General features: G+C 54.9%; 2 protein-coding genes across 8 annotated transcripts in view; both read right to left on the bottom strand.

Moving 5' to 3' along the window:
• The window catches only part of ST3GAL4 (ST3 beta-galactoside alpha-2,3-sialyltransferase 4), a 35,069-nt gene extending 34,367 nt beyond the window's left edge, over positions 1-702 (bottom strand). For 3 of the 7 annotated variants that reach the window (XM_077756564.1, XM_077756563.1, XM_077756561.1), the window contains exon 1: positions 673-700. In XM_077756564.1, the coding sequence (XP_077612690.1) occupies positions 673-675 (3 nt within the window). In that variant the 5' untranslated portion in view covers positions 676-700. Of the gene's footprint in view, positions 1-672 lie in introns of all 7 variants that reach the window. The other 4 variants (XM_077756559.1, XM_077756558.1, XM_077756562.1 and 1 more) reach the window with 3 other exon arrangements.
• Positions 703-7,490: 6,788 nt separating this feature from the next.
• Positions 7,491-24,442, bottom strand: part of DCPS (decapping enzyme, scavenger) — a 39,957-nt gene continuing 23,005 nt past the window's right edge. Inside the window, exons 3-6 of the mRNA XM_077756566.1 lie at positions 20,578-20,723; positions 14,387-14,500; positions 9,860-9,970; positions 7,491-7,909 (exon numbers count right to left, since the gene is read on the bottom strand). Of these exons, the coding sequence (XP_077612692.1) occupies positions 7,643-7,909; positions 9,860-9,970; positions 14,387-14,500; positions 20,578-20,723 (638 nt within the window). The 3' untranslated portion in view covers positions 7,491-7,642. The remainder of the gene's footprint in view (positions 7,910-9,859; positions 9,971-14,386; positions 14,501-20,577; positions 20,724-24,442) is intronic.

Raw genomic sequence — 24,442 nt, forward strand, 5'->3', positions numbered from 1 at the left:
TGCCGGGCGGGCGCGGAGGGGGGGAAGGGGAGGCCGGATGGGGTGAGGGTAGAGCCCGGGCGGGCGCTGCCTGTGTGTGAGTGGCGCCAGGCTGGATGTGCCCAGCGCAGCCTCCGCACGCCCTCCTGGGAACAATGAGACCCAACAAAGGGTTCTCGGCTCTCCCACGTGGTGAACTGCGCGTCCTTCCCTCATTGGGGAAAGTGAGGCACGGAAGAGGGAAGGCCTTGCTCGGGGAGCCCACCCCACCCCCAGCGCACATCGGCCAGGTGCCCTGGACGGAGACCTGGGCCTTTCTCTGCCCTAGTCTGCAACCTGCAGCTCGCACACTGCTCTCTTCACCCTCTTCTGCACACCTATTTTGGCCTTGAGAAAGCTTCTCAGTTTCTGTTCCTTACTGAAGGCGCCAGGCATCCTGTCACCAGCGGAAATCCCATCAGGCTCCTGACCCTACTTTGTTGGGCTCAGACAACCCCAATCAAACCTGGAAACTGCCCAGGCTCAAGAACGGCAGCCCAGAAGTCACCTCCAGGACAACCCACAGCCCCTGAGGCACTCCCTTTCCTAGGTGAGCGGTGTTTACCGAGCTCCTAGGGTGAGCACCCTGGTGCCCGAGGCTCCAGCGGCTCCAAGGAAAGTCTAAGACCCAGTCCCCGTCTCCAGGAAGCTTACCATCCAGCCACGGAGAGAGCCTACAAGACTTCTGTTCAAGAAGAAGGCAAGAAAGGATGTGACTAAGTGTTAAGGTGTGAGGCACTGAGGGTAAACACAAAGTGGGTTCAGAGAAACATCAACTCCAGGTTCACTGCAGATGAAACTGTGGGGGGGAGGGGAAGCTTATCTGTTGAGAACAGGTACTCAGGCAGCTCGGCTCCACAGAAGCAAAGTGGGGAAGGCTTGGGCAAACAGAGTCGGCCTCCAAGTTCATGCAGAGGCAGCCGATCCGTCCTGAATCACACCTTGCACAAAAGTGGGTTTTTCCCTGTTTTCCCCAGTGTCTAACGTCATTATGTTTGAATGGTGTCTTTGGTTCGGTCTGTCAAGCATTCATTCAACAACTACTCATTGCAGGTCAGCTCCAGGCCTGGAGCTAAGCTAGGTAGAAAGAAGCCAGTGACTGAAGTCCTTGCCCTGAGCAAGTCAAGGGGACAGGGGGCTATCCTCCCTGTTTTACAGATAGGAAAAGGGGTCCAGAGAGAGCAAACAACCCCCCAAGCTGAACAGAGAATCAGCCCGGCTTCTCAACTTTTGCTAACTCTTCGATGAATGAGATCTACACACAGTTTGCTCTTCTTGCTGTGAACCACATAAACTTCACTCTGCCAGAGGCTAGAACTGAACGCCTGCTCTCACTCCTGGAGACCTGATTCCCAAATCTGCCTCTGCCACTCCATTGCTTTAGTTTTCTTATTAAACAAACAACCCCCCCCCAAAAAAAAAAAAAAAACCTTACTGAAAAAAATGGAGAGGCGCCTGGGTGGCTCAGTCGGTTAAACGTCCCACTTCGGCTCAGGTCATCATCTTGTGGTTTGTGAGTTCGAGCCCCACGCCAAGCTCTGTGCTGACAGCTCAGAGCCTGGAGCCTGTTTCAGATTCTGTCTCCCTCACTCTCTGCCCCTCCCCCGCTTATGCGCTGTCTCTCTCTCTCTCTCTCTCTCTCTCAAAACGAAATACACGTTAAAAAAAAAAGGAAATACCTGTGTTTAGTTAAAGGTATTAAATTAGGCAATGGTTAGGAACTTGCTCTGAAAGTACAGTGTGCTTTCTAAGTGTGTGTTATTTTGTTATGCAGGCGGTTCCCTTCTCTAACCTTTCAGAGTTTGCAGGTCTCCTCCCCTCCCCCACCCCCAGCTTATCCCAGGCCTGGTGACTGGGTGCCCAGAAGCTAACTGTAATTCTGACTCCTCCCCTTCGGCCATAACATGCTTACTCATGATCTTTCCCCTTCCGTTTCTTAATGACCCAACCAGACACTTAGCTAGCTGCCTAGAAGCCCTGTCATCGGTGGGGCAGGAGGGAAGCAATTCAGGGCCTTTCAATCCCAGGTGAGGTGAGAGGTTCTGGAGCCATCTGCGCACCTCCCAGCTCCTTGCACCCTTGCAAGTCACTGTGAGTTGCTCAGCAAGAGGCTGTGTGATGGAGCAAGCAGGGCTTTGGGCCTCGGGAAACTGTTCTTCCCGGAGGCTAACTGTCAAGTACAGGTCAAGGCAACCTGACACGCAGCGATCTGCGTCCCAGTCCCCCGCTGAACCACGTTGCTTCCGTTCCTTTCTTCTCTGCCTCCCTTTGGCTCTCTGGCTCTGCCTCCTCAGTGGAGGAAGTGGAGGATGCCTCTGCTGGGGCAACCAGAGGGGCCTCGGGAGCAGAGGGAAGAGGCAGGGGAGCACAGGGCCCGGAAGGGGCAGGTGCATGTAGGGCTGGGGAGCCCTGGCCCCGCGGCTCCTCCTTGGCAGGCAGCGGGTGTGGGTAGGAGGCACAGCACCGCTTGACAAATGTGCCTCACAGGCTTCTGGCTCCTGTCCCTCACATGTGCCACGTTAGCATCCTGCCCACCAGGAGGAGGGAACAGCAAGATGCCGTGTGAGGAAGAAATAAATCCAATCCAGCATCTCAGACGCTTTTAAAAATAGCAACTCTGGGATGATATTTCAGCTCCTATTTTTATCAGATTTATATGACTGGACCATGGAGCTGAGCTGTTCCCAGGGTTCTCAATAGCAGGGGACATCACTGCAGTAGTCTTAGAAACCTGCCAGTAGGCCAAGGCATTCCAGGAACCTTTAGTCTGGAAGAGATCCCGAGAAGTCACTGCGTGCAGTGCTTGCCTCTGTTTAAGGCTACAATCAATTAACCACAGATCGTTTATGGCTTGCATTTTGCCTTAAAGTCCCTTGGTTGCTATGCCTCCACCGAATCATCCAGGATTCTACAGCCCTTCGACTGTTAGTTCTTTTTATTATCTAGTCCAAATACCTCTGGTTACATCCTTTCTGGTCCTTCTCACAGTAGGATAATAGCTAACGTTTACCGAGTGACTGCTATATCCACAAAATCCTCATGGTGGGCACTATTATCATTCCTGATTTAGGTGCAGTTGCATAACTTGCCCAAGTTCATACCTGGGTGCGGTGAGGATTCTGTGATGGAACTGTCAGACGGTGCTGCCTCTCAGACATTGGCCCTTAGCTTTGACTCTCTTCATCACAGTCCTGAAGGACAAACTGGCTAGCGTTCTAGCTGTGCACGTGAACCTCATGCTAGCTTAGGTCTAGCCCGCAGCGTGTTGAAGCACGCACTTCCTAACTGCTGAGCCTGTGATCATGCAGCCCCTTTGCTATCAAGTTTAGCCTGGAAATTTGGCTTCTCTTTGTGTAAGGTCTCAAAGCCCCGTCTGCTTTTTTGAAGGCATTCACCACTGTTATAATTACTTTGTAATTAATGCCTGTGTTCCTAACTGAATCATAAACTCCAAGTGAGCTCTACCTCACTTACAAAAGCGGGGGAAACAAGTTAAGGGAGAGATGTTTGAAACCTGTGTATTGACTTGAAACACTTTAAACAGATTCAGTCCATGTTGGTTTTTTAAGTGGTTAAAACAAGGGAACATAAAGTTTATGTAGATTTCAGAATCCAATGTAACTTTACTAATAATAACAGTAGAATAAACACAGGTTGCCAACATGTATGTTGCTAAATGAGGATATTTAAAAAAAACAACTACCTTTAATTACCACCACCTTCCTCTTGGGGAAAAAAAAGACACTTTATATATACATATTTAGAATAACGATGTTGTCCTTTCTGAGAAGCAAGGATTGGCCGGCCTACATCAGTCTATTCGGAAATGAAACAGATATACTAACCTATTTTGGATATGGAAGTATTACAAGAGAAACAATTTCAAATATTACTTTGTACGTAATTGTTTCCTGATTTGTTTCTCAGGATGGGAATCAGCGTTCAGCAGGGACAGGCAGAGTAGATCTGCTGTGTCCAGCTTGTTCTGAAATGTTATTTTTCTCAGATTCGTGAAGGAATGTTGACAAATCCAGAACACTCAGCAGTTTTGCTCTATGAGGAAACTTTTGGGCGAACTGAAGGGAGCCAAGGGACAACAGCCGCCATGCCTCTAGCTGCTTCCTTCCTTCTCCAGTCACATGCCAAGGAGATAGTGGGCCAAGCACCAGGGGCTGACAGCCAGCTGTGGACATGTCCAGGAATTTTCTGGGAAGAGTGACATCCACCACTGTTCCGACAGAGCAGGGACACAGGCACGCACACGGAGGGCACGCAATCAAACACAGAAGGCGCTCTGCAGCATGCAGGATGGATTATGCTGCCGGATGGGGGTTAGTATTTGCTAGTTAGCTAAGATGGGGCTGAGAAACCTTGGTCTTGCTCAGGAAATTCTCTCAGGGGATGCAAGACGTTGGATGCTGCAATGCGTCATCAAGGGGAAAGGCAGGGCAGAGACGGGCAGCTTTCATTCTGCGTCCCCCGGAAAACCAAGAGACCTGGACTGAGCTCCTTTACTGTAGGGGAAAGCCCTCGAGGTGGGGGTGGGGTGGGGCTGGGGAAATACCGCACTGGCCTCAGGCCCAGGGTGTCTAATGTGGAAGGAGCCGCACTTGGACCCCTGTGGCCCCTGGGAACAGACTCCCTAGAAATGACAGGAAGTGGCATTCATGTGTGGTCAGAAAGCTTGGGGCTTCGAGAAGAGTCCCACCAGGCTCCCTGGGAGTTCGAGGTGTTAACAGAGCAAAGGGCCCCTTGACTCCGTCAGTCCTTCCCTGCAGCTTGAAGCCCCAGGACTCAGGTAAGACGGCATCTCATGCGGTTTCAAGGGCCAATAGGTATATGACAGAGACTCAACAGAATCCATTTCGTGGCTCACCACACATGTGACCAGCTGTTTCCTGGCGGAGAAGCAAACACTCCAGTGCGCAGTGACACTGGCCCCTGCTGGGGCCTTTGGGGGCATGAGGCCAAACCCCTGAGGTCTTCTCCCAGCTCACAGGGCTGCCCTCTGTGGGCTTCGTAATGCCCACTCCAGGCACCAGGGAGAACTGACCCTCCTCCCCTCAGAAAGCAGAATTGGTCCCGCCAGAGGAGCACCTCCGAGCACTACACAGGAGCACAGCCTTTAGAACCTCCCTCTAGAACAGCCCTTACCTACTGTCTCGTCCTATGCTCTCCTGCCCCACGGAGTCATGCTCCCCAAGGGTACAGACCCACAGGTCTTCTTGACCTTCTTGTTCCCATCAGCACCTTGCAGTGCTGGCCTGTGCAGGATGTTTGGTAGAAACTTGATGGGTGAGTAGATCCTAGAGGAAGGAGGAGGGATGGGACAGATAAGGCTAGGAAGTCCAGCCTGTGTAGGCATGGAATGCCTTTGCAGGGCTTAGTCCTGGGAGGTAGAGATCTTGTCCCCTGGGAGGCTCCTGAGCAGTCTCCCTTTTGGTTTGGGATTGGCCACCTGCTAGTCTTCTCCAAGCACACACCCTGTGTGCCCCACCGGCAGAAACTGATCTGTCCAGATGAGGATGCTCCCAGGATTGCGGTCCTCTGCTCTGTCTGCAAGGAGGGGCCTCTCTGGGTTAGTGTCCCCTCCACTTGCCTCATTTGTCTTTGCAACAGTTTTTTGTTGTTTTTTTTTTAAGTTTATTTTGAGAGAGAGAGGGAGGGAGAGCCCAAGTGGGAAAGGGGCAGAGGGAGATGATCCCAAGCAGGTTCCGTGCTGTCAGTGCCAAGCCCGACATGGGGCTCGAACTCATGAATCAGGAGGTCATGACCTGAGCCGAAATCAAGAGTCTGAAGACTGAGCCCCCCGGGCGCCCCTACGACAGCTCTTACACATGGGAGAAAGACCAGCCACCTTCATCACCACCTGCGGAAAGTGCAGGCCACAACCCTCTCCCTGCAACCAGCCCCCTCTGGCCTCACCACCCTCATCACCTCGTCCCGGTTCGCCTGTCCTGTCCTGCCTCGGGTCAGCTACCCTGCCGAGCACTGTCGGGATTCTGAAAGCATCCCGTGTGTCTTCCTTGGGGAAGCTTTTACTTGAGCTGCTCTCACATACCTGTTTTCAAGGTAACTACCTGGGTGTTGCCTTTTTACTCCCACGTTCCTTGGCCGTCTGCCCCAGTACCCTGGAGGGCAGGTAGGAGTTTGTTTTCCCAACACTTAAAAATACCGTCTGACTCAAGAGTCGATCGGTAAGTCAAAGTTTACCACGAAGCAACATTAGTCCAGGTTACAGTGACATGGCGGGACACCCCGTGGACCCTCATCCCTGCTCTCCTTTCCAAAGCAACAGGCTCAGGACACAGTGGGTCTGGTACAATGTTAGGGGGTGGATGCCGGCTCCCAGGGGAGAGACTGGTTTGTTCGCCACTTCCCAGTCTCTGGGGCAGTGCCCAGCCTGCAGCATGCGTGTAACAAACACATGATTCTGGGTCTCAGCCCGGGGATTGCAGAGTAAGGGCCACCTCTCTCTGCCTTACGCTTCCGTCTTATCACCTGGCAGGACCCAATGTCCTGTTCCCCGCCGAGAAAGCCTCCTGAGGACACGCAGTCCGGTGTCCTTCAGCCCCAGCTTGACGAGCCAGGGATGCCAGCCCCTCTGTCTGTCCTCTGTGGCGACACAAGGGCCTTCTGCCCTCCACGGCGTACCCTCGAGTGCTTGCCTGTGTGTGCTGCTGGAGCCCTGAGAGATGTCACGCTTCCCGGATAAGCCGCTGAAGGCTCCCTATAGGCCACCAGCCTCAGACACTTTGAAGTCCCTTCCTGGCCTCTAGATTCTGAGAACAGGGGACCTGTGACGCTCTGGTCACATCTCGAGCTGGTGGCCCTCAGAGCTTTGTCCTCCACTACAAATGCCTCATTTTGCCCTTGTTGATACACAGTTGTGCATTTGATCTCCTGGCTGCTCTCTGTGACTGTTTTGTCTTCCTGCCTAGATAACAAACTCAAGGCCAGGGACTCGCTGACCAAATAACAGAGGCAAAGGCAAAAGCTTTTTGGGCTTGCCTCGTCTGATTCCTATTAAAGCCCTCCCACTTCCAGGCAGCCATCCTTCATCCTTGTCAACGAGCAGTTTATCAGCAGGGTTGACTCACGCACGGGCAGGGAAAGAGGAAGTGCCATCAAAAAAACCTCTATAGATTATTTTGAGAAATTTTCTGTATTTGGTTTTTTGGGGGAACTCCCAGACATGTGGGCCCAGAAAACCATTAGGAAGATGTAGAAAATGGGAAGGAGGGAGGAGGCGTGATGGCGGAGTAAGGCCCCAGGCCGGGGGCAGGGCACTGTTGGATTTGGGATCCTGATGGCACTCACAGGGGCTTGCAGAAAGCCCTCAGCTTCCAGGCCAGCCGAAGCCACCCCGCCCCCCGACGTGGCTCTTTTCTCAGGATTCGCTCACCCCATCGTGCCCTCCCCGCCTCCCGCACCACCTGCATCCCCAGGCCCTGGCGTCACTCCACACCAAAGGAGGCCAATACTTTATTCACATACTAGAAACAAGCCGGTACAAAATACACTTATTAAAAATTGACTTGGTGCTAAAACTCCGTCCGCCGCTCCCCACCCCGCCTTTGCCCCCCCCCATCTGTGCTCGTCTCCGGAGAGTTCCCGGCCAGACTCAGCTTCTCTGGGCCTCCTGCAGGAGCCTGAGCAGGGGGTCGTCGGCCCTGAGGGCAAAGGTGAGGGTGCGCCGCTGGTAGTGCTGCGGGTCACACTCCAGGTTCTCAATCACCTCGGCTAACAGGTGTGCCCGCTCCACCGCCGTGCCCGGGGCCTCGAAGCCCAGGGCCGTGAAGTGCACGTGCAGGTGGTAGTAGGAAGGCAGGTAGTGCAGGTACACTCGAAGGCGGTCCGCCTGCACCTGGTAGCGCTGCAGGATGGCCTCCTGAGGAGAAGGGAAAGGGGTCGCCGTGGTGCCCGCGAACCGGCGCCAGAGCCCTCCTCTACGCCTAACCCCCGGCTAGCCTCTGGACATCTGTACAAACCCTGCCAAGAGCTTCCCACCCATGGTCTGCTACAGGTCCCTGTCTTCCATCCCAGGGAATCAACAAAAGCAGGCGACAGCCGCGAGGCAGAGGCTCCTTCCCCCAGATGAAGGGAACGGTGGCCTCTATTAGGGTTCCGCACTCCAACCTGCACACAACACTCCGGCTCCCCAAACAGTCTCGACTGGGAATCTAGGAAGTCCCACCGCCTAGGGGCAGGCCCCAGCTGCCCAAGACTATGGCGACCATCCTAAGTAAGTGGGAGGGAGGCTTGTACTCCTCTTAGCATAGAAGAGCGTGCAGCCAGAAACAAGGGTGATAGGGATGAGGTAGAGCCGAGGCCTGGCGGAGGAGAGAGGATGGGGAGGGCGCATGGGAAGGGCGGCCCTAGGAGGCCCAGGGAAGGTCTGGCTGGACTCTTGGAGGAAGAGGCAAACGTGGACTTTGGCCCCGGCTGCCTCTGCCTACCCCCTACCTTGCCCGGGGGTTAGGGCTCTTTCCACCTAACACCCCTTGGGGAGCCTCCTAGGCTTGCCATTAACAGGGGACTCTGATTTCCACAACTGGGTGAATCCCTGAGGTCAGAGGTGAAGAGAAAAAGACTAGGGGCTCAGTGGGCTCAGAATACACCCCACAATTACATCCCGGACTTGGAACTCTGCCCGGGCATCTCTGCAGCAGGGTGAGGTCACGGCCAGGGCACCCAAAGACCTTGCGGGGATACGTACGGCTGGCCTGTCAGGGCGAGGCTGCCCGAGCTGCAGGGCAGATGCAAGCGTAGGCCCAGCATCTCCCGGGGAGAAAGACACCACTACCCTCTGACACCCACAGGCTGTTTCAGGAGAGAAGCAAATTACTCTGAAAAGAGACAGGTGGCCAGAGAGACAGTGACGTGGGCAGGTGGGAGAAGAGGGCCGAGTGGCTGGGGTCTAGGGGTCAGCAGGGAGCGGACTCACGAGAGCCCTTCCTCAGGCCTGCGGCAGAGCCTCCGAGCAGCCAGGTGGCGAGCTTCTCCCCTGCTGAGCACGCTGGTGACTGCTGGGCCCTGGCACAGGGGCCGCACCTTTGACTGTTTCAGGAGCACATGTGAATGTTTCTGAGAGCCTCACAGAATGGGATTTGGCAGCATTCCTTCCAGACACCGAGGCCCAGAGGGGTGAGGTAAGGAGTCCTGCCCGGGGTCGCTCGGTGGTTAGGGTCAAAACGTCACCATCAAGACCACCACTCAGGATTCTAGACTCACTTCTCCCGCCTTCCCTTGCCTCTTTACTTTGTATTTATTTATTTTTTTGAAAGGGAGGGGGGTGCAAGTGCAGAGAGAGAGACACAGAGAGAGAGAAGCAAGGCTTGAGCTCACCCGATGTGGGACTTGAACTCACGAACCAAGAGAGCATGACCTGAGCTGAAGTCAGATACTTCGACTGAGCCACCCAGGGGCCCCAGGGCTCCTCTTTAATTTCATGTTGTTCAACAAATATCCCAGTACGTAGCACCCCAGAATGCCAGGTGCTACAGAATTCGGTCTCTGGCCATAGGGGACCCATCTGCCCGAGAAACACGTCTGGTGCACAGTGGCTGTCCTGAGCAGACACAGGTGATCCTGGGAAGGGGGGGCACCTAGGCAGGGGAAAGATGGCTGAGAGTAGAGCTGAAGGGTAGGGAGGGACCAGGAGACAAGGGCCTTGTGAGTCCATTTAAAGCGGCTTCGCGAGGTCCTGGGATTGGCATCCAGAGACAGGCCCCTTTCACAGACGGACTTCCGGGAAGGGTGAGGGAAGCGGCCGGGAGCACACTGGAGTTGGAATAGGGTTCCTCTGGGCTTCCGCACGGATGTGGCCCAGGCGACTTACCTGCCCCTCCCGGAGGATGTTCCTGAGCAGCGGCAGGTGGTCCGGAGTAAGGTCCCGCAGCGACCGGATGCCCCGGCGGTGGCAGATGGCAATGAGGTACAGGTCATCTAGCTGTGCAGAGATCGGGAGGGGTAAACCAGGCTCAGCAAGGGACGGAGCCGGGGGAGGCCACCAACTCTGGAACTTCGCAGGGAGGCCTGGAAGTGCCCACCCCCGGGCCTGCTGTAGCACCGCCACAGGCGATCCCAGGGACCCCGTGGGAGGACCAATCCCTGGGCAATGGGGGCCTCCATGTGCCTGGGATGAGTGGGGCAGTCTTAGGATAGAACTTCTGTTTATTCTTCCTGCTAAAGAGTATCATATAGGAATATTTATTACTCACAGAGTTGACGAGGGGGTGGGAGGAGAAGGTTCAAAGAAGGGCAACTTCCCCTCCAAGACTCTACAGTCTAATAGCATACAGGTGTGTAAGTACTACAAGACACAAAGTGATGAAAGTACAGGAGAAAGCAGGGAAGACTATCTAGCTAGGGTGATCCAGACAGGCTTCCTGGAAGAAGAGGCAGGTGATCCCAGTCCTAAAGAAGGAGTAGCATTTAGAAGAAGAGCATTCAGATAGAAGGAAAAGTGACCGCAAAGGCTCAGAGGCAAGAAAGTATACTGCGTGCGAGGGCCAGAGGCAGTTAACTCGGTTTGTCTGGAGTCCAGTGCAGGGGGAGGATGTAGGAGGATTTGAAAGGTGAAAAGGAGCCCTGGGGCCAGCTCAGCAGTGAGCACCACCAGAGCGCTTAACCTTTTTCTCTCTTCCCCTATTGCACAGGGCTCACAGGCCACACTTCCGGCTGTCCTTCCTGAAAACAGCGCCTGGCCGAAAACCTGGAGGTCACACCAGTGCAGAGAACCAAAGTCAACACGATCTTGTGCCAGACAGCAAATAAACTCTTCTGCCCAGAAAACCTTCCCACCCTCCCTGCTCACCCAAACTGGCCCCGGCCCACTGCCACATCCACGTGCGAGGCAGGCCCCGGACACCAGGGCTCCAAGGAGCGAGGCACGGAGGAGAGCCAGCAGACTCGGCCGGGCAGTGTGAACTGCTAGATCGCTCAAGGACACAGTCTGGGGGCCGTGAGTCACCCGACCAAATCCCCAAGGGCCCCAGTTTGAAAACTGAGGTTTTCCATATGGTGCCTGCTGGCCAAGCGTGCCTCCTAATGCCAACAGTCTCTTCCTAGCACACACATTTTCCTCTGTGCAGGTTCCAACCACCCGGGCTCTCTGCCTCAGGCCTGCTCCGGACCAGGCTCGAGGGAACCGCCCAGCAGGTGGCTGAGCTGTGCCTACCTAGGCTTCAGTTTTGCCCACAGGTCCTGCCCAGACTCTCCCTTCTCACGGCCTGTGCCCAGGACATTTGTTCTCTCCCTCGCTAGGAGCCCAAGGAGATGCAGGAAATAGAACTGCGCGAANCACCGCCTTTCAGATAACAGTGGCATTTGTTTTAGATGATGCCTGCTGACAGATCACAAACATGGCATTAAATCACACCTCTCTGCCCCAGGGCAGGGAATGAGGCATGAAGCCTGGTGCCGGATGTCTGCTCACAGGCTGCGTGAGGGAGGGAAAGAAACCCTTTCTTGGTGGGCAGACAGGACCCCAGAATTTCTGCAGGGAGCCCAAGTCTGAAGAAAGCTAGGCAAGGAGGTGGCAAGGGTCTCAAACTGGTATCCCTGAAGGTGGCCTACCAATCACTTCAGGCAGGCAGACACCACTGATCTCTCTTTACAAGGCAGGACAGCAGAATCAAAGGAACGGCTTCCTGGCAAGGGGCATGACGGAGAATGGCTGGAGGGCCATCCTTCCCCCTCTGGAGCGACCCAAAGGAAGAATTCATTGGTCTGAGCACTTTAGATCAAAGAACCTACATTATATGAGCGGAAAGTGCGTGTTGTGTCCATAGAAACACATACCTATGTACTTGTATACACAGCATGCAGAGACTATACCTGGAAGAAGACACAAAGACATAACCTCTTTTGAGAAACCGTCCCTTCTAGGGAACGGAAATGGAGGGTGTGGGGTGAGGGAACTTACTTTTACTGCGCTATTTATTCTACTTTGCACTTTTACCTCGTGCATGTATGAACTAAACCTTAAAAAAAAAAAAAAGCAAATAAAAGAGAATATACAGGTGATCTCTTAAAATAACTGAGGAAGGGGTATTTTAAGCTCCAGGGAGGCAAGATTCTCTAGCAGACATTAGCTATTTGATAAATCTACGTGGAATGGACAGATGGGTGGATGGATGGACATACAGACAAAGAGTCTCTTTAATCCTGGGCCAGCAGTTGGGAGGCAAGGAGATTCCAGGGTGGTGAGGAAGGCTCCTTAAGGCAAACAAGGCGGGCCCTCTCTCCTCAACCCTCCGCCGGTACAAGGACAGAAGTCCAGGCCCGGTCTGTCTCATCTGCTGGCAACACTGCTGACGATTTCAGCGTTCTGTCACAAGCCAAGGATCTGCGACAACGAAATTCGAAATTCGGCACCACTAAAAGACAAGTGCTAATTAAGGAAAGGTTCAGAACAATGGCACCTGTATGACCATTAAGGGAAATCTGACATTTAAGCTCACCTATTCACAACCCCCAGGGGCAAGTCGCCCGAGCCCTGTAGCTGGGAGACCAGTGTGGTTCCTGAGGACTGTTCTATCCTAAAGGGAACGGAGAGGGAGGGGCGGTTCCACAGGCAAGCCCAGCAGGATGCCTGCCAGCACTGAGGTCAGAAGGACAATGGATTTTCATTCTCAGCGCCATGGGCTCAAGTGTGCTCAAGGGCTTTTTGAGTGGAGATGCATGAGTCAATCTCTAGTCCCTGCGCGGCCCTCAGACCACCACCTCCTATGAGTCACAAGCTCCTTAGTCCTCAAAGATCTCATGAGGCAGAAGTTCCTTCTACCTGACATCCCAGCTCCCGTGACCCAGTCTGTGAGCCAGGGCTTCCAGGCACGGGGCTGCTCAAGCGGACACACGGGGTGTGCAGAGCTGCAGGGAGCTGCCACCAGCACTCCTACTCCGTGGCCTTGTCCCAGCTCCCCAGACGACTCCAGAGCCAGACCTGGCTTCCCCATGGACCCAGGAACTCCTGCAGCCTCCCTCCACCCCAACACCCCACGAGTGGACAGGCCTCTCCTTCGGTCACCCTGCTTGAACAAATCAGCACCCAGTGCTACAGCTTCTGAAAATCCCTTCAGATTCTCTACCACCCCTCAGGCCAAGTTCAGTAACTCCCGGGAGCTGCTCTTAAGAGGCAGCTGGCACTCACTTGCCTGTGTACCTCTGAGCTGAGATCCAGTCCCTTTACCCCAACTGCAGGCCCTCGGCCCCCCTTTTCTGGGCAGTGAAGGAGTGGGGATGGTAGAAAGCATCTAGAAAGCACCAAATCAAAACCAAGTAAACTGCGGACAAGCCCAGTTTAGGAGCCAAAGGCAGGCCAGGACTGAGAAAGCAGGAGGGAAGGTACGCATGGGCAGGTGACTGCTTCTCGAACCCCTCTGTGTGAGGGGCCAGGAACAGAAGACTCCACTTGAGGGCAGCATGGCAAACCCATGCTCAGTGATCTTGTTCTAGACCTGAACTAGAAGAAAGAGGTTACCTACTCTCCACTTCCTACTCGGCAAGCCCACATCTGGCCTCCTTGGCCTCACTGTGGCCCCTGGCCTCCCACAGGCTGGGCCTGGCCCAGGTCTATGTTCCAGGCCGCGATGGGAGCAGCCCTTCCTGCAACACAGTCCTCTGCCTGCTGCTCATGCCATGGGTATAAAAGTTTACCCAAAGAGATAGCCATCCGTTACAGCTTTGGTGGGGGATAGGGGTGGCAGCAAGGAAGGGAGAAGAAGTGAGGGAGAGAGAGGAAGCTACAGGCAAGCAGACAGAGAAGGTGACCAAGGTCAGCTCCACTGGAAACCTGCGCCTTAGGATGGTGGAAGTGAGGGGCATGGAGAGCAGGAAACAGCTGAGAGGCTCAGGTGGAAGCCTGGGCCACTGGAAGACCCCTCTTGGTCTCAGGGGGACCCCTCTTGGACCAGGCGGTAGAGGGAACCCACCCTCCCCCGGAATGGGTGGTGGAGGGGACCCTTCGTGTTGGTTGCCATGGCTCCTTCCTATCAGTGCTTCAGATCTTAGGCCTGCCTGGATCTGCTGGTGTCCAGGGACACGGAGAGAATGTAAACAGTCCTCTGTAGGGCTTCAGGTGCTCCTGGAAGGGAGGGTGATGGCCAAGCCACTTGGCTGGTTAAAGAATGGCCCGTGTGGTTATGGGACACAAACATCACGCCATTCTTTACCCCCTGTGTGGGAGGAGAGCCAGGAAGAACTTCAAGTGGACACATTAAGGTGTAAATGTTTGTGCACAGCTAGGCTTCCGTTGTTGGTTAGTTAAAATCTGCTTAGAAAGAGACCAAGGTGAGAAAGAAGGGCAGGACTGAGGGGGCCCAACAACCCCGAGCCCAGAGAGCCCCAGCAAGAAAGCTTCTACCTGCTGTTGGTTCCACTTGAGATCAGGGATGAGGACGAAGCCATCAGAGGGATCTGGGTTCTCAAAAACAATCCGATCAGCTTCAGCCTTCTTATCGAGAATGTTGTACACCCACTGGAGGGAGGGGGAGAGAGAGGGTTCACGTAGCTGCTCACAGCCCCTGGGAAACGCCACCAACCAGGGTCCCTCCAGGAAGGACGGCCAAGCCATAAAGGGCCACTGAGCCCAGGGGGTCTACACTCAGGCTGCCTTGTCCCCGCCCATCTGCTGGGGAACATCCCCCTCTCCCACCACAGCCACCTCCTCAGGGGCCACTGCAGCTCGGATGGGGCCGGCTCTTCAGGTCCTTCCTGTGTTTAGGCCACATACACGTTCTGCGGCCGCCTCGCTGGCCTTGGGTGCGCCCATCCCCACTGCTGCCCTCGGGACCCAGGATCAGTGGTCTCCATGGGCCTCCCCCACGCTATTCAGGACCACAGGCAAAGACAGGGCGGGCCTTACTTCTGCAGACTGGAGCCAGCTACACACCAGGGCAGGAAAGGCTTAGGGCCTACACACAAATGTGTGTGGGTTTCCTGCCCTGCCTGGGGGGGCTCTCGTCAGTGATGGGATTAGCGCCTCTGCCCACCTGCAGCCACAGGGGTTTCCGCTGACACAGCCTCTGTGTGGTAATACAGAGGAGGCACAGCTCAGAGACACCGATCACACAGAACTTTCCTATCCAGCCAGGGCCTCCAGCCCCTCTCACACCCTTTTATCAGCTGCTGGCAGTCTTCAGAGGGCCCTTCCTTGAGTGCCGTGTGGATCCCAAGGACGTCATTTTACAAGTAGGGTCCTGGCGACCCCTGTGAAGAAGCCAGCCTGCAGGGAGGCTAAGATAAGAAGGCGCCTGTTCCCACAGGGCTCACAGACCTCCTCTCTTCACTTCCCCAGAGCTCAGAGGCAACTCCCGGCCTGAAATCCAAGCAAGAAGCCTGATGCAGAGCCGGACAGAGGGCAGCGCCTGGGCTGGTGCTCGGGAAGGGCCTCCCGGCTCACTGAGGGGGCGTATTGAGAGGCTGGCAGAGGGCTCCTCTGCCCACTGCCCGAAGTTCTAGCACAAGCGGTGTCCGCGAAGGCTAGGAGCAGTGAGGGCTGGCCTAGAGCCTGCATACCTCATCCCCCAGAGTCCACACCCTCGCTCTCGGCCGGTGTGGCCAAGGTCAAATGCAACCATCTGAGACGCAGAGCAGAGGGTACCTGCCTGGGACTATCTGGGGTTCCCAGACCCCTGGCAAGGCCAGCAGGTCGGTCACAATCTGGTCCGCCCACTACAAAAGAGGGGCCTCCCCGCCACTTCCTGGGGGCGGACTGGAGCACGGCCAGCAGCGGCTTCCCCACACAGCCCGGGGGCCATGGCCATGCCCAGCCAGCGTGTGGAGACTCTTCCACAGACGTGTTTCCTCTCCCGCCGGAAGTCCTCGCTGGGAGGAAAAAAAGCTTGCTGGAATGCGACCCAAAGGGCCCCCAAAAGTAAAGGGGAGGGAGGTGAAAGATGACGCTCTGTGGAGAGCCCCAGAGGGGCCTCCCTGGGGTCCGGGCTGTCTCTTGCCCTCAGCTAAGTCCCCTCAGACTGGAAAGCTGTGTAGTAGCAGATAGAGAACTGGTTCTGGTGTCCTTTCCCGCCTCCTCACTACCTAGCCGGCACTTTAGGTTAAGTGGTGTACTCTCTGAGCCTCAGTTTCCCCTTTGAGAGGGGGCTAACGATACATACACAGTACAGTGTGGTGAGGAGTGTAAGTGACTGACAGTGCCTGGCACAAAGGAGGCCCCAAAAAGGCAGAGGAAGGTGCTCGGAAAGTTCTGGCATGAGATGGCATCGGGCCGTAGCCTCGTGGTGATGACAGCAGGCGCTCTGCCAGAGGCTGCTGCACCAAGAGGGCGTGAGCAGGGGCGTGGTAACAGTGAGCGGCCCTCCCACGCGCCACCCTGAGAACAGGGCCTCTCGGGGACTGCCGCTCGCAGCAACCCGGTCAGGCTGGTGCCACTGTTGTCCTCACGCTGTAAGGAAAAAGCAAGTGTGAGGAAGTCCAACCAATTCCAACTGAGTGTGGCCCCACAGCCCCGGCTCCAGGCCATGGGGGAAGGCCTCTGGGAGAGCGGGGGGTGGGGGTGGGGGGTGACATGAATCCACATGAAGTCTCAGGCCAGCAGCCCAGGTGAGCAGCTGAGAAAGGGAGGGGGCCAGGGAACAGAATTCACACAAACCACTGGGGGGGTTGAGGAGCCGAGGCATGTAACAGGGAGAGAGTGAGGCCATCATGACACAAGCTCAGGGGGGCCCAGCCAGCCCCGCCTCCCGGCATACACCTGGCATGGCTTCCTTGCAGCAGGCGACACTGGCCACACTCATCCCTGGTGGCTCTCCTCCTGCTTTTTTGCCGGCCCACCTACTAGCCCCTGCCCTCCCACCCCTCACCCGCCCGCACCTCTGTGGTCTCAGCCCTGCACTCGCCCGCGCCGTCCTCGGAATGGGCCCTGCGTGCGTACAACGGCAGCTACCATCCTGGCACCCAGGCTGTGCTGGAACCGACACATGGGGCATGAGCTGTGGCGCCTCTCTCAATACCCACGGGGACCCTAGCGGCATTTTCCAGACAAGGCAATGGGCTCAGAACTGCAGGACACTCACACCACTCTGAGATGGCGCATTTGAGAATGGGAATCCAAACCCTGCGCGGACACTGAACCTCAACCTGACGACTCACAGACCAACACTCTTAGCCTGATGGTCTCTAACGCTCGGGATCCAGATGTCAGATGGCATTCTTTTTCTCTTGTTTTTAAATTTTTTTTAAAAATATTTATTTATTTTTGACAGAGAGAGAGAGAGAGAGAGAGAGAGAGAGAATGAACAGGGGAGGGGCAGAAAGAGAGGGAGACACAGAATGTGAAGCAGGCTCCAGGCTCTGCGCTGTCAGCACAGAGCCCATCGCAGGGCTCGAACCCGTGAACCGTGAGATGATGACCTGAGCTGAAGTCAGACGCTTAATCGACGGAGCCACCTGACGGCATTCTTTACTGAGGAGTTACAAGCACCTCAAAGTTGAGGAGCCAAATAGGGTACCTGGCTGACAGCATGGGCCCCCAGGTGACACTGCCTGGCTGTGAATCTGCCTCCAAACTGCTGCTGAGAAGAGTCAATGAGGTGATGCACAGAGAATGCTAGTTCCTGGTACCTGGAGAGGACTCCCAAGTCCCAAACTCAACGGTGTCCCACATAAACCCTCTCCGCCACCCACAACCCCTGTCCTGGTTACTGACCCCACTGCCTATCCACGCACCGCCCAAGCTGGACCTGCAGCCGCCCAGACTCTTTGCTTGCCAGCTTTGAGTCCTACTTCTCAAATCACTGCTGAAACCTTCCCCACTGCCTCAGCCTCGGCCCAGACCCACGCTGGCCTTCAGAGTCCTCCACACTCACCAAACTCCAGCAATTTTTTAAATTGCATGGAACCCACACACTTAAACCAGTTTAGGGGATCCTCATTGCCTACGGCAACTGTTCTCAGATCTGATGATCCTTAGAAACAGATTTTTTAGGGGCACCTGGGTGGCTCAGTTGGTTAAGCATCCGACTTTGGCTCAGGTCATGATCTCACAGTCTGTGGCTTTGAGCCCCACATCAGGCTCTGTGCTGATGGCTACTCAGAGCCTGGAGCCTGCTTCAGATTCTGTGTCTCCCTCTTTCTCTGCCCTTCCCCAGCTCGTGCTCTGTCTCTCAGTCTCAAAAATAAATAAAAACATTAAAAAAAAAAAAAAGAAACAGATTTTTTAAAAATACAGATTTCCTGGGGTGCCTGGGTGACTCAGATGTTTGAATGTCCGACTCCTGATTTCGGCTCAGGTCATGATCTCATGGTTTGTAGTTTCGAGCTCTGTGTCAGGTTCTGCACTGACAGTGTGGAGCCTGCTTGAGATTTTCTCTCTCCCCCTCTCTCTGCCCCTCTCCTGCTTGCTTGTGTGCTCTCTCTAAATAAATAAATAAACATTAAAAAAAAAAATACAGATTTCCCAGGGGATGCCTGGGTGGCTTAGTTGGTTAAGCATCTGTCTTCAGCTCAGGTCTTGATCTCATAGTTCATGAGTTCAAGCCCTGCATCAGGCTCTCCGTTGTCATCACAGAGCCCACTTCAGATCCACTGTCCCCCTCTCTGCCCCACCCCTGCCCATTCTCTCTCTCAAATTTCCCAGCTCTACTCGCTGAACACCCTGATTCAGGAGATAAGGAGTAGGGCCCCATGCTCTGCATTTTGAGAAATCTCCCCAGGCAGTCCTGACGATCAGCCAGGTCTGGGGGCCTCTGGTCTCCTGACAGGTGCACACACCCGCTCCTGGCCCCTGCCCGTCCTCCAGCTCTCAGGGCCTCTGTACTTGCCCTTCCCTCTGCCTGGAATGCCCTTCTCTGCCTTGTCCACCTGACAGACTACTATTTGTCCCTTAAGACCCAACTAGAGGACCCCTTCCTCTGTAAAGCCCCCCACTGTCCGAGCTGATCACCCCCCCACCCCGTGTCACCACTGAATCCTGGATACAAACCACCCGTGGGACAGTACTCGTCCCATTCTACCGTGCCGGTCAGACTCCACGTCTGTTTCCCCACCAGACTCTGGGGCATTCCAACTGTCCACCTGGGGGACCCTCCAGAGCCTAGCACATGGCCTGGTACGTAGCAGGTGCACAGTAAATACAGTGACTGTTGCCAGTTGAGCTGAGTGCTTCTTAAACCTCCTAGAAATAGTCAGGAAACAATACGTGAATACTTGTGTCAAAGAGAACTTGGCTGAGGAGCAGTAGAATTTGGCACTAAGTATACAGCAGTGGATAAGACAGTACACATACAAGCCACACCGACTTTAAGAGTTTCCTCCTTTGGATCACATATTTGTGCAGCTGGTACCACAAGGACATATACTCCAGGAGATCCCTCTAGGACCCTGAATGGCAGCAGCCATCTAGGAAGATGGAAACATAATCTCCTTTCTTTGTAGAAGACAGAGCAAGTGCAAGGACTTGATTAAAAAAAAAAAAAAAAATCAAGCCAACTTGAGCCAGAGGAACCTGGTGCAAACACAGCACAGGGGGGCCAGGACTAGCAGCCAGTGGGGTCTTCCCTAGGAGGAACCCGGGCTGTCGCCCCGCATGGCCTCCCGCATGCCTGCCAACCACCCTTTCCTTACTTCTCCTGTGTACAACTGACCTGGTGGGGTCCCCACATGCAAGGGCCCCCTCCCTTCTTCTGGCCTGGGAGACATGGCTATGAGGGTCCTGTGTGTGACCAGCCCCCACCTCCATGATCTGAATCATGGGCAGAGTGGGTGAGGAACGCTCAGAGAACACGGGTGAATGACAAGGAGACAGAGACGGTGAGAGGCAGTGAGTGAGCAAGGAAACACCTCATCCGTCATACTGAAGGCTGAGCATTCACTCGGGGCGACTGCAGGCGCAGGCTCTGATCGGCCCTGGACCTCGGCTCATCGAGAAGTTGAGACCTCTTAGCTAAATGGCCTTGCATCTGGTCTGGTGGCTGAAGGCACTGCCAAACCTCACATTAGCCTCTGGGAGAGGAGGCCCTGCGCTAAACCGCCAGGCGCATCAGGGCCCTGCCCTCTGGGGAATGGATGCAAGGGGAATGAGTGAATCAAGTTTCTACTCTGGGACTCGACTCCCAGAGGCGGGTCTGCTGCAGGCGGAACCAGGAAGAAGAGTCTGGGATGGGGTGGGGCGGCTACGCTGGAGTCAGTCTTGGCCCATTCATACAACCCGGGTGAGGGCACAGCCGTTCTGAGATGGTTATCAGTGCTGATGCAGAGTCTCCAAAGGCCTGGGCCGCCCTAAGATCCCCACAGAGCGGCACACCCAGGACCTGGGTCGATTCCCTGGCCGGCCTGGATAAAACAACTCACCCTGCTTGCTTTGCTCCACAGCACTCGCCCTCTCCCGTCTTGTGCAGTTACGTACACAGCCGTGCGCACTCACTCCTGCACAAGGAGGTAAGGCAGCCCCACAGGGCAGGGGTGCCGCAGTGTGCTCCCCCAAACCTATGGAACCGTGCTGGCCCCTGACAGATCTTTGAGAGAGAAAGATGCCGGCCACAGGGAGCGCTCTGTGTCTGCACCCTCGGGCCAGTCTGAGGCGCGGTGGCCGGTCACCTGGATGCTGAGGCTCTGGGACTCCAGGTGGGGCAAGGTGACATTCTTGTAATCAGCCCCCGTCTCTCGGACCAGGTGCAGGTCTTGGCGCAGGTACTTTTCTAGGTGCTTCTCTGTGGCAGGGTAAACCACGGTCGTCTTCACGTCTGTAATGACAAACACAGCCCGGGACTGCAAAGTTAGGCGTACTCTGCACAGTCCTGTCACGCTCTGGTCCCCAGCACAGAGAGGTGACCCCCACCCCGTCTCTGATTCCCCAACGAAAGGAGCCAAAGGCTAAGAGGTTGTGGTCATCCAGGACCCATGCCAGTAAATGCATGAAGTGAATCACATTCAGCATCTGGGAACCTCAGGCTTTTCACTGATGATGGGGTGCTGGGCCCCTTACCACCCTTTCCCTCTCTGTTTTCTAGGCACAGGAACGAAAGGTTGCTGACTCTTGTCACATAGCAAATTGCTTGGTATGTGGCTTTCTAGACCCAGAGCTAAAGATCTGATTTAAAGTAGCCTTCCCTCATGCAAAGCAGAGCAGCACAGCACCATGGTTAAAGGCACGGACTCTGGAGCTGGACTGAGTTCAAGTCCTCGCTCTGCCTGCTCCTTCCTCAGGACCCTGACCCAGGTCGTTATTTAACCTTCCCAAGCCCCTACTTCCCCATCTGTCAACGCAGGATAATAATAGCTTCTATGTCACAGAGTTGGGAGGATTAAACAAGTTAATACCTGTGAAGCACTTAGAATGTCGTCTGACACAAAATAAATACAATGTAAGTGCTGGCTATTTTTAATCAGCCTTTCTCAACCCTGGCACCGTCCACCTTTTGGACAGCTAATTCTTGTCATCTGGGGGCTGTCCTGTGCACTGCAGGATGGTGAGCAGAACAGCAGGCTTCTACCGGCCTGTTAATAAAATTTTCCCTCCAGCTAGGATGACCAAAGAACGTCTCCAATCACTGCCAAATGTCCCCTGGGGGGTGAAAGTGCCCCCAGTTGAGAACCGCTGTTTTTGTCAGCAGGAATCTTGCTGTTTTCCTAAACAGACACTAGGCTAGGGTTCTGGTCCAACACCGCCTGGTTTTGGTTAAATCCTTTCCCCTACTTCTAATAACATCTGCTACAACTACTATCATTTATACAGAGTGCTTCCACATAGATCTTATGGACAGGAAAGGAAAATGGTGTTCTAAAGTCCGTCGGAACGTTTCTCAACAGACCCATGTCCTCCCCGACTCCCTTACTCTCCGTTCAGAGTGCTCGCCCAGGGAAACCTGAGGAAAGCCCGGCAGGCACACTTTAAAACTCCAGAAATTCCTGCACTCACCCACATACCCACAGGCCCAGCTAAGTAGGACCCACCAACCTGTACTCTCGTACGTGGTCTGAGGATGTAGGTGATTTGAATCCCCGTTTCACAGCTGAGTGAAAGGGTTCACAGGACTTCTGCCTTGAGATGTGGCAGAGGCAACACTGAATGGGAGGTTTCCTTACCCCGAAGCTGGTGCTCTTCCAACACCTGTCTGATGGCCGCATATTATTCCAACAGCCCAGCGGGGCCGGCCCGAGGAGCCATTCCCAGCACCGGAGTCCCGGTGAGCACCCAGCACCGGTCCATCAGCTGCGGGAGACACAGCAGCCCGGCGCAAAGACACCGGCTCTGGACCTGAGCCGACACTACCCCCCTTGCTGACGGTCCGACCTTGGGTGTGTTATTTAACCTCTGGGAGCCCCAGTTTCCTCATCAGTTAAAGAGTGGTCATAAAATCTGCCCCACAGAGTTGTCATCAACATTAAACACGTCATCTGGACCAGTGGGGCTGCTGCGTCCCCCCACTTCCTGGGAATCTCTAGATCTGACCCTGAAAGGGAGGCACATCGGCCTCCTCACAACCCTCAAGGGGGCACCAAAAGTAGTTCCTCACTCCCCAAACCCTCCAAAATGGCCCTGGGTGAAAGGCCAGAGGTCAAGTACACCAGATCCCAAGAGACTAGAAACTGCCAGAAAGAGACCAAATGGCATTGCCTTGACCCTTGCAGTGTGCTCAAAGAAAATCCCATATCCAAGTGTAGCTCGGCAGAGAAGAACAGAGACTCTGGCGCCAGAAGGCCTGGGTTCAAATCGTGGCTCCGCATGTAGTAGCTGTGTAACCTGGTGTGAGTGGCCCGCTGGCTGGGCAGTTATGAGAACTCAGTGAGCAGTGGACAGGAAGCATGTAGCAAGTGCCCCCGCACAGGGACGTGCCCTCACAGGCTAGCTCTTACTGTTGCTGTGTTCGCTGCTACTTTGGTGGCCTGAGCTGGACACTGGGGAGAAAAGCTGTGAGGGCCAGAGCTCCCTTGGTACGGAGGACTACGAGGGGGGAGTGGGGGGAGAGAGAGCTGGACTATGGGGGGGAGGGGAGCTGCCTGGAGACTGGAGACAAAGGCCGAGCTCACATTGGAGAATGGCCCACTTTGCTGGCAATGACCACACAGCCCTGGGCTCGCGGCCTGGGGCTCCCTGGCTCTTCCAGATCAGAAAGCCGCGGGGCCTGCGAGCACACCCCTGTCTGCCAAGGCTTGTCAGAGACGGCCCCAGCCACCCAGGGTGCTGGGAAGCGGGCGCCTCCCCAGGCCAGCCCCCTCCCGCCTTCCCCTTCGGTGGCTGGGCAAACAGAAAAAGGCATTTTCCAACTGCTTGCTTCCTGCCATCTTTCTTCCTTTTCTGAGAACCTCCTGCCTGGATGTGGACACAGAAGCCCCACTGCTGGACCCTGGGCCCCCTCAGAGCTAATCACTCTCAGGGGCCTGGCCTCTGTCAGGCCCCCACCAGGAGCCCAGGGCAGGAGCGGGCTGACCTCGCATGCTGGCGACAGGGGTGGGGGACTGCTCCCCTGGCTTCCCGTCATGGTCTACATAGCCCTCGGCCACGCTGCCTTAGCCCTCTCTCCAACCTCACCAAGCACCATCTCTCCCTCGATGTCTCCGCCCTGGCCACACGGACCTCTTTACAGTCTCGCTAGCTCACATCCCATTTCTAGGCCTCCGACCAGCTGCTCCCACCTGAGTCAAGGTCGGAATTCTCCAACAGCCTGGCTTAAGGGGCTCCTCTTACCTCATCCCTGCCTGTCTCAATCACCAGCTTGCTTTTTCCTCACTCCTTACCACCTGACAGTACAGTACAGATCTATTATCTCTGATTCTCCCATTAGAATGTACCTTCCAGGAGGACAGGGGGTTTTGTTTACCTTTAAAAATTGTTTTAAGGGAGCCTGGAGGGCTCAGTCGGTTAAGCAGCCAGCTTCGGCTCAGGTCATGATCTCATGGTTCATGGGTTTGAGCCCCGTGATGGGCTCTGTGCTGACAGCTTGGAGCCTGGAGCCTGCTTCAGATTCTGTGTCTCCCTCTCTATCTTCTCCTCCCCCACTCATGCTCTGTCTCTCTCTCTCTAAAATAAACAAAAATTTTAAAAAATTGTTTTAATCATTTTATCCCCAGCACCAGGAATAGCACATGGCCTACAGCAGGCACTCAACAAATACCTACTAACCAAGTGGATAAATGAATCTGGCCTAAAGCCTTAACCCCAGGAAGGGCATTTTGGAACCAAATAGGATAAAACTTCTCTGATAAAATCAATGCTTCCCAATGCTAAGGTTTTAATTGGCAGGCAAAAGTAAATTTTGGTGTCTACCTAAATGCCAAATCAGGATGTTGACCTGCAAGTGAACTTCATGAGGATTTTGGTCAAGTGTCAACGCCCAATAAATGCTCAAACCACCAAGTGAAAATATTTTGGGGAACAGGATTTCCACACAGTCTCAAAATATCTTCCCGTAGATTACTTATTAACGACCAAGAGACCAGGTGCTCAGAGTTACCATCACTC

This window comes from Crocuta crocuta, unplaced genomic scaffold (assembly GCF_008692635.1).
Source record: "Crocuta crocuta isolate KB4526 unplaced genomic scaffold, BGI_CrCroc_1.0 scaffold172, whole genome shotgun sequence".
Lineage (NCBI taxonomy): Eukaryota > Metazoa > Chordata > Mammalia > Carnivora > Hyaenidae > Crocuta > Crocuta crocuta.